Raw genomic sequence first — 13,585 nt, 5'->3', positions numbered from 1 at the left:
ACCAGGTGAAAGATGATAACTACTGTTTGGAATATGGCATCAAATATTTTTAACATTTCGAAATATTTTTTCTGTAAAGCCACAACGATATCAGTAATATGAAACAAAGTTGCCCATTTCCATACCTTACCTGTATTACTTAAGGCCTCTATATCCTATCCTAGGCAGAGACCACAGTAGCCCTTCATCATGCTGCCATGATTTTGTCTTCTTTGTGTTATCTCTGCATTATTTCCAGACCAGCATGTTTGATTTGGAAGAGAAAGTGCCCCGTTGGCTTTCTCATTGGCTTCAGTTTTCAGAAACCTTATTGTGAATCTGTAATACTGAAGATGTTGCAAAAAAAATTACCAGTATGCTTGGATTTTTCAAGCTGTTCCTTCTACAGCTCCTTTGTTTACTTCCACTACCTCTTAAGCACTTTCCATAATTTCACTCTGACTGCATCCTCCCACACTTTCCTCACACAGCTCTATCCAAAAGGTTTTAGAGAGCTTTTAGATCTCATCTAGTGGCTTCCTTGAAAAGAGGTGCAGTGTTTTAATTGACAATGATGTGTGCTTCCCAAACTTGTTTAAAATTAGCACGTCTTAGGTTGGCTTCTGAAATGGAGAGCCTCCCCAGCCAGGTCTGCAGAAGGTAATGGTTTGTGGGAATAAGGTGCGGAAGCAAGGATGTGAGTAGTTCATTCCACATGTTTTTTTCTTCTTGCCCTCTAATGAGCCTGACCATTGGAAAGCTGACCAGTGCCATATTCAGTAGACTTTCTTTCTTTTGGATGTGCTCATACAGGTTAGCCTTTGTACAAAGCAAGGGGGTTGCTCCACTGCAAGTGAAAAAAACTTCAAACTGCAGATGCAGTTTATTGAGCTGATTAAATTTTTTCACTGATATTTTAGTACAGAGCACCTGAATCCTATTGATTTCAGCTTGAAGGAACTGAAACACTGTGTGGTGTTCAATTCTCTCTTCAGTATATTTGACCAGTATACAACCATGTGACTTTTTCTTTACAGTTGCATCTGAATTTCTTTTATATGGGGCTGGGTTCTGACAAATACAGTTTCAGAACTGTATCTCTGAAACTTGGGGTGTCTGACAGTGTGGTTGGATAGGAATTTTTCTCATATACCATTGAGCAAAGGACTGTATTCGACTGTCACATGGAAGGTGAATGGTTTTGGAATTATAGGGTAGATTGATAGTTGTAAACAAAATGCATCACTGCCCCTCCTAAATCTGAGGATCAGGTAGCTTGAATGCTTCTGATTACTCCTTCTCCCCTGAAGGAAGACATCCTCATGATCCAGTCTGTTTGGAACAGACTGTGCTATTCATTGAATTATGCATTGTTTGTGAGAAGGGTACCGGGGACAAGCCAAAACCATGTCAGAGAAGATGTGGACAATCATGAGACAGTGCTTGAGTCCTGTTTTGTTTATGATATAGGTGGAGTCATTGAGCCCAGGGATACCTGCCTTAGGAACTATTGCCCATTGTCAGGAACAGAGAAAAGGAGGGAATTTGTGTTCTCTACCAGTTTATGTGCACATACCTGCCTGCAAGATGCATACAGTTTATTAGGCTGTCTCAGCGAGGGGGACAAAATCACTGACACCTATCTCTTTCCCCTCTGTGCTCACCTGCACTGAGATAAAAAGAAGCAGTGATAAAAAAATAAGTCTTCAAAGGCCTTGTGAGAGGCCAGACCTTGGAATGCTGCATGTGGTTCACAGGAGGGAAAGGACCACTCCACAGCTTGCATATGGCTGGGTTACTGTCAGCCCACACTGTTTAAGGACAACACAGAAAATACTTGACTTCTAACAGCATTTTCAATTGTGGGTTTTTCTCTTAAGGAGGAGTTTCATTGCTTTAACTGAAGTCACTCTGGAGTAAAATGAGCTGTAAGTAAACTGGCAGTAATTTTTAATTCCACAGGTTATATTCACTGACATTAAAATCCTGTTGTAGCATATTTGATGCGAAGAGCATCAGAGGATAATTGCTCAACAAGATTTTATCAAGTCATGAGCGGTTGATTAAATTTTAGGTTTATGATTTAAGATAAAGACTAATTGAAAAAGGTTTTGGAACTGTTTTTATTTTCTTCCTCAGGATTTCTTCCGGCACTTACCTCATTGGATCCAACAGCACACAGCCATGAATGATGCTGGTAATTTTCTAATTGAAACATGTGATGAGACCATTTCCAGAGACCTTAAACAGCAGCTTCTGTTGCTAAATGGAAGATGGAGAGAATTGTTTATGCAAGTTAAGCAGGTGAGTGATTTTGCCCTTGTAACTTTTAAATATTTACTTTGTCATTTCCAGGCAAGCAAGACAGGTTGCCCTGTTAGCAGGACTATAGGACAGCTTTCTAAAGTGCCTAACTGTTCATCAGTACTTAAATTAGAAATTACTCCCTGACAGTAATTTATTGTATTTGGGCTCTTCTTTTATTTACCTTTTTGGTTATACAGCTGTTTGGAGGCTGGTGAGGGGACATTTTCAACTAAACTGTAGTTTTTCATCACCTGTCTTGATGCATTATTATTGATACATAACTTCTACTGTTCTACAGAGAAAATTACTTTTTCAGTACCTGCTGCTACTGTAAAAACTCTGTAAAGCTAAACAGTGAACATAGTGAAAATTATTATTTTTACTACTCTTTAAAGAAAGCTCCTTCCAATCATTGTATGGCAGCCACTAAATGTTTCCCCATTTTGGTCAGACTATTTCTACCTTGCCTACAAGCAGGCTCTTATAGTAAACTAATAAACCTACCCTTTACCTTATGTAAGAGATTCATCTGATACAAAAGGAATTGTGGTTTCCATAGTTGCTCTTTAAAAATCAAAGAGAAGATGTGATCTTAATTACACAGAACTATCTCATACCTCATAAACACGTTAGAAAAATATCTTTGTTCTAGTCAATATACATCTATCAATATTGTCCCCTTTCAGTGATTTTTAAATAGCAGTTGCCTGTTTGAAGGTACTGAATCTGTTTCCTTTACTTGGTGTTATTATCTCCTATGCAGTCAAGTTAAAAGCAAAAGGAGAAAATTATTGTCTCTCTTCTATTGTAACTTTTCCAGACTGTTGACAAGAATGTTCTCAAGCTTTGCTTGCTGATGCTATTTAGGGTGATTCACTGATGTAAATGTCTCTTCCACTACTTATGCAGCTTCTTTCATGTGCTGGCTATGTGGGTTTTTTTTCTCACAGGCTTTTTCACCATTTCTGTCGCACAGCTCTTTCTACTTTCTAAGGCATGTGTTTCCCCTTCCTCCAGCCAGCATTCCTTTATTAAGATTTCCCTTATTCTTTAGTTTTTCTAGACTTTTCATGTTTTATTCTCTTTGCTGAATTTTCAAAATTGGTATTGTAGGTAGTGAGAAATCAATTGGACTGTTGATTCTAGGGTAGAAACAAACGAGTCTGGCATTCTCCAGACCTTAAAAGAGGCTGACCTCCTGTATGGCTGACCTTCATCTTAGCATCATTACTATTGAAACTAATGCAGATGATGAATTTAGATTACTTTCCCTATATTGTATTTCATTGAATGGAATATTTCCAGCAAATAATTGCACTGAAAGCATGCTAATTCTCTTAAATCATTATTTATTTGCTAAGTATGTAATTTGGTCTAATTTGGGTTGGGGTTTTTTGTTTTGTTTAGGGTTTTTTTGTTGTTACTTTGTCTTGTTTTGTATTTTTGCTTTTCTTTCTCTTTTTTAGTATGCTCGAGCAGATGAACTGGACAAAATGAGGAAGGAGTATGTGGATGGTGTGGCCCATCTGACAGCTTTTATTGATGGAAGCAATGCAAAATTTTCAGTCCCTGTAGAAGTGTCCTTTCATGATGTCAAAATGTTTGTGCAAGATATAGAAGTAAGTGTCTGCCTTTTGTTTCTTTCTTCCTCTTTCAAAAGAAAGAAAATTGCAAATATTTAATTCTGATAGCATAAAATTATTTTAGTATGCATTCCCATTATTAATTGGGTTTTTACCAGTGGTGCTTCTTTTTTGTATGATTTCAGGTATATCTAAAATATATATAGTTGTAATCTATTAGTGACATTTTTTAGAGCAAATTTCCAAAACACTGTCTCAGTAGATATTTCTTTCTTTGTAGTTTCAAATCACATTCAGGTGAGTTGACTCTGAATCTATCCAGGTTGATACTCTCTGGCTCAATTTTCATGGATTTGAAGTATGATCCAGTGTTCATCTCCTATGAATGCATAAATACTGTTGTTGAAATTTTTTTAAACTCTTGTTTCAGAATATCAAGCAGAAATTGCCTGCAATGGAAGCTCAGTACAAAGCGGTTTCAAGGACAGTGCAACTTATTACAAAAGAAGTTTCCCAAGAGGAAGCCAATGAAATGCTGGCAACTTTGACAAGGCTCAAAGAGCAGCTGGGCAAGGTTGCAGAATGCTTTTTTTTGCTACAAATTGTAGACTGTTGTAATAATGAACAGTAGGGTCCTGTACATAAATTCTCACAGATATGCGTTTGAACAAGTACATAGTTGTAACAATAGATTGATTCAGGATGGAGGAGGTCTTACTTCTCTTAAATGCTAAGACTACCATCCTTAAATTTAATACTCTTTTCATTAAGGCGTAATTCAAGATCAGGACTACTCTATCTTAAAAAAGAGTAGGTAACAACTATGTAAACTTACATGCAGAAAAAGCTGCTATTTATTGAATTTTACAACTGTTTCAATAACTGTTTTTCTTGACCACAAGGTTAAGGAGTATTCCAGTGCCCTGCTGTATGAATGCCAACGTCTCCTGTCTCCACTGGAAGAACTGGAGAAACAAATCACACATTTTTATGAATCTCTTGAAAAAGTAAATGAAATCATTTCCATCCTGGATCCTGAAGCACAACCAACAACTGTTCTCAAACAAAAAGCCCAAGTAAGTTTCAAAAGCATCTCACAAAGGTCTGCTGCCTCTGAGTATTTGCAATCATCTTTCTAACAATTTGGATTGTAACTCTGTAAGCTGAGCAGATATTCAGGCAACAGATGAAGCCTTATCCTAAAGTCAGCTAGGCATAAATACAAAAAAAAATTTGAAACTTTTGTTCCTATCTAGTGTCCTGGTTTAAATCCAAGAAGTAAACATAAGACTTTTTTTTTTTTAATCTAGTGGAAATTGGACTGAAATACAAGAAATACATTAGTTTTTTTATTAAGCAGATCAAAAATCAAGATCAGAAACTTCTCTAAATTTCCTTGGACTTTTATTGAAGTTTTTTAAGGGCTTGGAAACGTGCTTGATTTGAAATTAATTGCAGTATAGCATTAACTTTTCTTAATGGCTAATAAGCATTTCTTTTTGGAGGAATTCCGAGCTAGTCACAACTACCTTGAAAAGTTAAATGAAAGTAGGATTTTTAAAACTTTTTTTCAGCCTCTACTATTTCATGCATGTTTTCTTTTTCTCTCTTTTTAAAAGTATATTTCTTATGACTTAATGTAATTTATAATGAAATCTGAATTCCAAAAGCTGACATGAAGGATTAATTTGTTGAAAGGCAAGGAAGGTTGAGATCTCAACCTGCTACTGACAGCTGTCATTCCTATGTCACTGTTGGTAATTTCAGTTATACTATAAATATAGAAATACCATAAAATTAAATCACAGAACCATGTATTGACCTACAATGTATTGGCAATGTAGATCAATAGACCTCCATTCTCTTCCCAAAGGACTTGAGTACATATCTGTATTTTGTTTTGTGAATAGCTAGAGATCTGTTTGGGTACAACAGTTCACATTCAAGGAGAAAGTTGTGTCATCTGTATTATTCCGTGTAACATTTTGTGTAGTCTCTTTGTGATAGTCCTGGGACCTCATCACTTTTGTCTTTACTGTCAAAAAGCATCTTCCTATTATTTTGCCAAACCTTTTTCTTCTTTGTTCCTGGCCAGGGTAGATATATGTTTTTTTCTTTCAGGATTTGGTGGCTTATCAAGAAAACTGCAAGAAAGATGTGTCCCTAATTGAGAGAAATAGTCAGAGTATCCTTCAGTGTGTGGCTTCAACTGAAGTGTTAAAGCATTTTCATCAGTCTACATTTCAGAAGAAAGTTACACAAGTTCAGATTACTTTTCAGGTAAAAATGCCATACCTTGGTGCATATTTCTGAAAATTTGTTCATGTGCAGCTGATCCATCGTACTGTACCTACATGTCATCCTCTGTAGCTACTGTCCTGGATATCTCACCTCTGTGATGTCAAGTTATCAACTAAAGATTTGTCTTTATCACACAGTAATAGGGGGTCAGGGGATTGACAGTCATGTTCTCCATGCACGTATTCAGAGGTGAGCGTGCCACAGAAGAACCTGGGATTTGAGAGAACTTTCACATGCCTCAGGGCCCTTTGGAGGAACCTGAAATCCTACTGTTAGGGCTGCACTGTTTGCTGTTTCTCCTGACTTTATTATCTTGGCTAATCATTTGCTTCTATCTTCCCACACATCCCCTTTCACACAAAGCATGGAAGATGGAAGCTTGCACATGCTCCTATTGCTGGACATTTTATTTCCTCAGAAAATGCAGTGGACTGAATATAGAAAGCTGCAAATCTATTTCATTTGATAATCCAAAGATGTGGCCTTTGACCTCTATTTCCCCTTACCTGTTGTTATCAGTTGCTATTTTTGGGGCTGTTCGGCACCAGTCTAGCCCCACTCTAAAGTGAAATTAGCTATTACATGTGGTGTGATTTTTTTGGGGGGTTGTCTTGTGCAGACCCAGAGATTATCTCAGTGATCCTTATGTCCACTCAAACTGAGGATTTTCAGTGATTCTCTGACTATCTTTGAGTAATATTTCCACATGATGGGTTTTATCACATTTATTTTCAGGTGATTTTTATTCAGTATAAAGCTATCCAGGCTGAATTTTAAACTGCAGAAAATCACCTATCAATAAATAGCTCTCTGAGAGGTGAATTTCAGAATTTATATTATATTTTGTGAAGTGTACCTAAAGATAAGTTGTGATTGATTTATGATGTAGAAATAATTGTTTAAGTTTAGCTTATTGTAGCAAAAGCAGATGCACTTGTAACTTGGTAAATTTACCATGTTCAACATTAATTACTCTGTTTCTATAGGGCTGGGCTGTGGTTTATCTCTTTTGTGTTAAAAAGTAAACCCAAAAATAGGGTATAATCATACAAAGTGTTTCAGACTTGAAGTTAAAATACTGGAAACTGGCAGTTTTTCGTGTAAATAGTGCAACCCTATATGATTCTGTTACTATGCAGATATTTTTATCAGAAAACTTTGAAGAGATTTAGCAAGATGTTTAAGTTGAGAATTGCAGGTTTGATTAGCTGGCTGGGTAAACTCACCGAAGTTCCTTATGCTGAGGTTTGTAATCAGTGAGGATGGTGAAGTGGATGTGCAGTAAGCAGTGATGCGAGTACCTTGCAGCAGTTAAAGTGCTGAACTGTTCCTTTCTCCTGGTAAGTTTTCTTACTTGCTCATGAAATTGGAGCCACTGGATATTGCAGTGCACAGGGATGGACTGAAAAGCAGACTAATGGAAGAGCTGTGACTAGGGTTGCAAAATGAGGATTTCAGCAACTAAACCACACAATTTGCTGTCTTCTAAGCAGCTTTGTGCCCGGTTACCTATCTAACGTACTGGTGTGGTAATCATACAAACCTCTTCCAGGTCAGAAGAACTGAAGCATGGAACTGGTTGGATCTATGGGTCAAATCACCCTCACTTTGAGTCATGTTAGGGGAGGTAGTTTGGTGCTAGGAAAAGTGAAATGTCAAGCTTCTGATTGTACAGGTGCTTTACATTTGAAAGCAGGCTTTAGGAAAAAAACTCACTAATCGAATGGCAGAGGCATTCTGAAAATAAAAGAGACATCTAATCTACTGTTTTTTTATTTGAATGATGACATTAGAAGAAGCCTCAGTATTAAAAATAGGGAAAATGGGATCATGAGAGAGAGAAGCATGGTAAAAATCATATATTTGAAAGAGTGAAGCAAATTAAATGCATGTTTTGTAAGGTCATGGTGAAAGAGAGCGAATAAAACTCAGTGTGAAAGTGCCAGCTCATTTTCTTTGCTTGTGACTCAGAATATGGTCAGGAAAGCTGGTGAGTGGAGAAAAAACATAGAAGCAAATAGCCGTTTGATGAAGAAGTTTGAGGAGTCTAGAGCAGAACTGGAGAAAGTAATACAGATTGCCAATTGTTGCTTAAAAGAAAAAGGAAATCCTGAAGAACTTCTCAGGAAACATAGCGTGAGTAAATTCTCTGACCTTCCTCATGGAAATCTTTGAATGCATGACATAAAAGCCTACTTAATTCTAAAATTGGTGTGGATTTCTTGCATGTGTAGAAGTTGTAGAAGAGATCAGCTCAAACTAATGTTAATCTTGAAAAACAAAAGAGGAAATTATGAGCTCACTTACTGATGTAAGATTTGATGTAAGCAACCACAAAGTGAAAAAACCTAGAGTGGGATTTTCAGTAAACCATTGGGAGTTAGAACACTATATTTGACAATCTCACACATCCACTGCTCTTTTTTTTTTTTTTTGATAAATATCTGTTTCTGTATTTTAACCATAACTTATGCATGTAGCTTTGAAATGTCTTCTTGTTAAAATACTGTTTCAGTGAACTGGCTGAGAATAAATTAATTTGCTGGACTTTAAGTGGCTAGAAATAGTTATTTCCTTTATTCAAGTATCAGTTCTTTAATGGAACAGAAATACCATTGAAACAGAGAGTGCATTAGGGAGCTTCATGTTGGCATATCAATATCCAGCTTCATCTTCTCATGTTCTCACTTTCTGCCACCACTTCAGGAATTTTTTAACCAGTTGGATCAGAGAGTCCTAAATGCTTTTCTAAAAGCTTGTGATGAACTTACTGATATCCTCCCAGAACAAGAGCAACACAGCCTGCAGGAAGCTGTGAGGAAACTCCATAGGCAGTGGAAGGTTAGTGAATGACATCTCTGGATATTGTCGGTCTTAGTTTTGGGAAGTTTCTGAATGATTTAAATATTGAAAAAAAATTGAAATGAAAGGAAACAAAATAGTTTGTATTATTTGGCTTCTCAAAAAATTGAGAAAAAAAGGAGGGAAAAGTATTTTATAATATTAGGTACCTCTACACCTACAAGTAGCCTCTTGAAAAACCCTTTAAAGTAAATTCAGGAAATGTGAGAAATTAATTATGAAACATTTCTCTCTTGCTACATACAGTCATAGTGATACCTGTCTTGAGTACGGGTGCTAGCATTTTTTCCTTTATGCTGATGTTGGATAATTACAGTTACTTTCCTGGCCAAACAAACAAATTTGTAAGACATCAGGCCATCAGCCTAAATTGTGTCTTATGCTAAAGACTCTAACAACTGAACTAACTTTGCTCACCAACTATGGAATATTTTGCCTGCTACAGCATGTTGCTGGTCAAAGTTAGAGTGATGGATGAGGGGTCTCACCAGCAGGCAGGCAGAAACCTATAGAAGCAGTTGTGAATACTATTTTGTGCGGGAAATATTTGCTATGTCTTGCCAAGAATGAAGATGTCTCTGTAATGTGCCATATACACACACATTTTGGTGCACAACTGATGACCTTTTGATAATTCTAAGGCGTTGGTAACAAAGTGGATATGAACAAACCCCTATCTGTTCATGAACATGTATGTTTTATTTTCTATATTATCAGGTTTTAGACTATTTATTTGTAGCAAATATTCATGGAAGTATTGGGAGTAGTATTTTATCTCTGTGCTTCTTTATTGACCCTGTGGGTGTAGGATCTTCAAACAGAAGCCCCATATCATTTGATCCACTTGAAAATCGAAGTACAGAAAAGCAAGTTCCTGGTGACAGTGGAGGAGTGCAAAGCTGAACTAGCTCGACAGAACAAGGTGTTATCCAGAGAAGGCAATGAAAGAATGATCAAGGAACACATGGTATGAGTTCCATGCCTCCAGGGGGGTGTTTGCAGAAATACATTTCAATGTCAGTAATAAACAGAAGTTCTGACTTCAGCCAACAAACTCTCTGTGTCCAGCTTATGACAGATAAATTCTTGATTTAAAAAAAAAAAGTTTCTTTTAATTTAGTAGTTTATGAAAAATATAAAGATATGCTGGGTGATTTCTTCCAGTTTGTATCTCTATTAAATTTTCTGCTTTATCTCCCATCAGTTGTTCTTTGGTGATAAGGGATCTTACCACCTGTGTGAGAAAAGGCTACAACGAATGGAAGAACTGTGCCAAAAGCTGCCAGTGTCTGATCCAGTGAGGGGGACATTGGAAAGCAGCCAGAGAATCCTGAAGGATCTGAAATCCCAGATAGACAGCACATACATGAAGCTGACAGAGCGCTCGGACACCTGGAAGGGCTATAGGAGCAGGTGTCACCTCCATTCCTACCTGGGTCTGGCAGAGCCTTGTGCATGGTCACTTCTCTGTGTGTCATCATAGATCAGTACCATGGGAAAAGTGATGCTGTGATCTTAGCTTCATGTAGAAAACTATACGTTGTGTAAATTCCACAAATTATAGTGGGGCTTCAAGTGGATTTTATAATTTTTTGCCTACACTTAAGAGGTTATTGTTTTGTGGTAGCAATTTTTGTCTAACTTTTGGGGTTTTTTTCATCCTGTGATATCTTATTTCAGATTTTCTGAATTGGCAAATTGGATTTCATCAACAGAAAGAGAGCTAAAGAAGATAAAGGAAAATGTTAATGATACTGCCAAATACAAGCAGTGTAAAGCATCTGTGGGGGTGAGCCCTTAGCTTATATTCTAACAAAGCTGTGGTCACTGCTACTGGGACTCTGGATAAAACTCTGCTCCAAAGTAGTGCAACTGTTTTACTACAGAGACCATAGTAGCTCTGTTGATTCCTGGTATTCTTAAAAACATTACCAGGACAAAGGTGCATGTTACAGCAAGTGTAGCAGATAATAATAATTTTTAATAATTTAATAATTATTTAATTAAATATAATAAAATAATAATTTTTTAATACTTTAGAGAGTGACAGGTCCTTTTCCCTCTATATTTAGAACATTAAAATTATAGGGGCAGATTGAAAAAATATTTTCCCCTCATCTTATTGCATGCAGAGTTAAAAGTACTGCTCAAAGAAAAGCAAAAATTTCTGGATTACAGGTTCTTTAATGATCTTAGATTTAATTACTTACTTGTAAGGAAATAATCTATTATGGAAATTCTCTTCTACCATAGTATAACAGGGGAGGAAAAAATATTCTACCATTCAGTTTTGTACTGGTGACTGATAACAAAGTGATAGAACAGCTGAAGATTTAGTTAGTTAAATTAGTTTAAAGCAATAATTTATTGTGAGACCTGGGACTTGACCCTTCTTTCTGTTTTTTGGGTTATTTTAAATTTCACATACTAGGAGCACCTACATACTTCAGGTGTTTATGTGAAACTCATGAGCAGGTTATGAGTCTGGCTATATGGAGAAACATTATTAGGATGGCCTTGATAAAACTGACAGAGCCTTAGCTTAATAAGTGCTTCTACTTCAAAAAGTCTGATTTACTCATGTAGTTTCACTGCTGCCAACATTTCATCAGCACAAAGATACAAATGAACTACAGACTGAGAAGAGGTGTGGAAATAAAGAAATTTAAATAGGAAGAAAATTACACTTAACTTTATATTGCATGAAATTTTCTCTTTGGGGAAGTCAGCAACTCACATTTAAATTGCAACTAAGAAATATGGTCAATATATGGAAAATATACATGTGGCACCTGCCCTCTATCTATCTATCTGTAAGTAAAAAGGTTTATGAGGGAAAAGTATTCCACTACTAAAGAACAGTCTGATTTGTACTGAAGTAAAGTGTGGAAGAAGTGCAAAATTCTAGCCATTGACTGAAACAGAATCTGATAGAGCTATGCAAATAGAAAACTACTACATTTCTAGTGTTTCAAGCTAAAGTAGTATGTTTACCCTACTATGCCATGAATGTCAGTTATTGATGTATTTTGTGTATTTGAAGAAAATATGTTTTGATTTTTTTCTGCAGGAAATTAGGAAGCATATTCACAAGCACGGAGAAAATCACAACTGGCTGAAATCCAGACTTGTTGTTTTGACCTCACTTTGTCCTGATTTGGAGGCCAAAGAGACAGAGGATGAGCTCTGTAAACTTTCCAGTGACTTCAAGAGACTTGTGGATTTGCTGGCTGAGGTACAGTATGACAGACACAAGAGCTCTGCACTTACAGTGTCCCATGACATGACATCAACCGTGGCTTCACAAGCACAAGTTCCCTGCTGTGCTTTTCTAATTAAACTGCAAGCCTTCAGCAAGGAAAGATTAATTTATACTCCATGGGTAGCAAAGCACTGAGACTACCAGGCAAAAAAAAAAAAAAAAAAAAAAGACATTATTCTGTTGGCTCTTTTCCCTTTGCAGAATTGGAAAGCATCATAGTAAATGTTTCTGCAATCAAAATCTCTATTTTTTTAGTGTTTATTAATTCAGTTTGTAGTGAACATTGTCAAAACCATGATTTACATCAGCTAGTGGATATAAAATTTCCCTTTAATAATGATTTATTTATCTTTTATGCTGAAATAAAGTACTGCTTTGAGGTTGTTCCTAGTCATTAAGAATGTATATCATGTCCAGAACTTGCAGAAAAAGGCTGCAGTTCTCTGAGCTCTGAATGAAAAGGAGATACTGTGACTGCAGAAATCCTGGGAAATTTCTAACTCACAACAAGCAAAACCTCTCAGAAACACTGAAACCTTGAGTTATGTGGGCTCTCAGGGAACTTACTGCTTCACAATTTATACAGTTAAAAGAAAAATCAGGTGAAACAGAATCTTGCACTTAAAAGGTTGAATAGACCCACTTAAAAGCAAAGAAAGAGTTCAGGAAAGAGAAGGAGTTCAGACTTCAGAATTTCACTGTGGATGTCAGTTCTTGTGGAGGCCTTATAGGGGTTTCAAATGTATAAAATTCCTATCTATTTACGGAAAGTTCTCTAAACTTCTGTGGTGTGAAAGCTGTTTGGAAAGTTTGGACAAGAAATGTAATTTCTACCTGACCGGAAAAAGCTTAATTTTCTGTCTTTTTTTTTTTAATCTTATTTTTAATTTTTGGGGTGTAATTTTTGGAGTTAAATCACTTGTTTTTTGTTTCTTCTAAAAGTCAGAACTAAATGTTAAGTTAATGAGAATAACTTAATGAGGGTAATAGAAGTAAATACTTGGTTTGAATCTAAAAGCATAATCTAAATGGCACTCTATATTATAGTTAAACAACTACTGATTCTTAGAAGTCAGAATACTGTTTATAAAGCTTGTTAATGAGATGGATGAGATTGTTAAAGCAAGGACTGATGCTGGGCATTGCCAGAGTTCAGCAATAATTTTGGAGACTAAAACCTAAATATTTATACAGCAGGAAATTAAATGGCTTAAGTTCAAATGACTCTCCAAAGTGAAAATGAAAGGAAAGAAACATGAAAATGAAAAGGAAAAGGATCTAGAAGTGTTTA

General features: G+C 36.3%; 1 protein-coding gene across 17 annotated transcripts in view; it reads left to right on the top strand.

The window, feature by feature from the left end:
* Positions 1 to 13,585, top strand: part of SYNE1 (spectrin repeat containing nuclear envelope protein 1) — a 295,365-nt gene that overhangs the window by 96,153 nt on the left and 185,627 nt on the right. For all 17 annotated transcript variants that reach the window (XM_064708165.1, XM_064708183.1, XM_064708172.1 and 14 more), the window contains 11 exons: positions 2,119 to 2,283; positions 3,753 to 3,905; positions 4,300 to 4,443; positions 4,772 to 4,945; positions 5,991 to 6,149; positions 8,142 to 8,306; positions 8,877 to 9,011; positions 9,841 to 9,999; positions 10,237 to 10,445; positions 10,713 to 10,821; positions 12,103 to 12,267. In XM_064708165.1, the coding sequence (XP_064564235.1) occupies positions 2,119 to 2,283; positions 3,753 to 3,905; positions 4,300 to 4,443; positions 4,772 to 4,945; positions 5,991 to 6,149; positions 8,142 to 8,306; positions 8,877 to 9,011; positions 9,841 to 9,999; positions 10,237 to 10,445; positions 10,713 to 10,821; positions 12,103 to 12,267 (1,737 nt within the window). The remainder of the gene's footprint in view (positions 1 to 2,118; positions 2,284 to 3,752; positions 3,906 to 4,299; positions 4,444 to 4,771; positions 4,946 to 5,990; positions 6,150 to 8,141; positions 8,307 to 8,876; positions 9,012 to 9,840; positions 10,000 to 10,236; positions 10,446 to 10,712; positions 10,822 to 12,102; positions 12,268 to 13,585) is intronic.

This window comes from Zonotrichia leucophrys, chromosome 3 (assembly GCF_028769735.1).
Source record: "Zonotrichia leucophrys gambelii isolate GWCS_2022_RI chromosome 3, RI_Zleu_2.0, whole genome shotgun sequence".
Taxonomy (NCBI): domain Eukaryota; kingdom Metazoa; phylum Chordata; class Aves; order Passeriformes; family Passerellidae; genus Zonotrichia; species Zonotrichia leucophrys.
The sequence above is the reverse complement of the archived record's forward strand: the minus strand, read 5'-3'. Positions and strand labels throughout refer to the sequence as shown.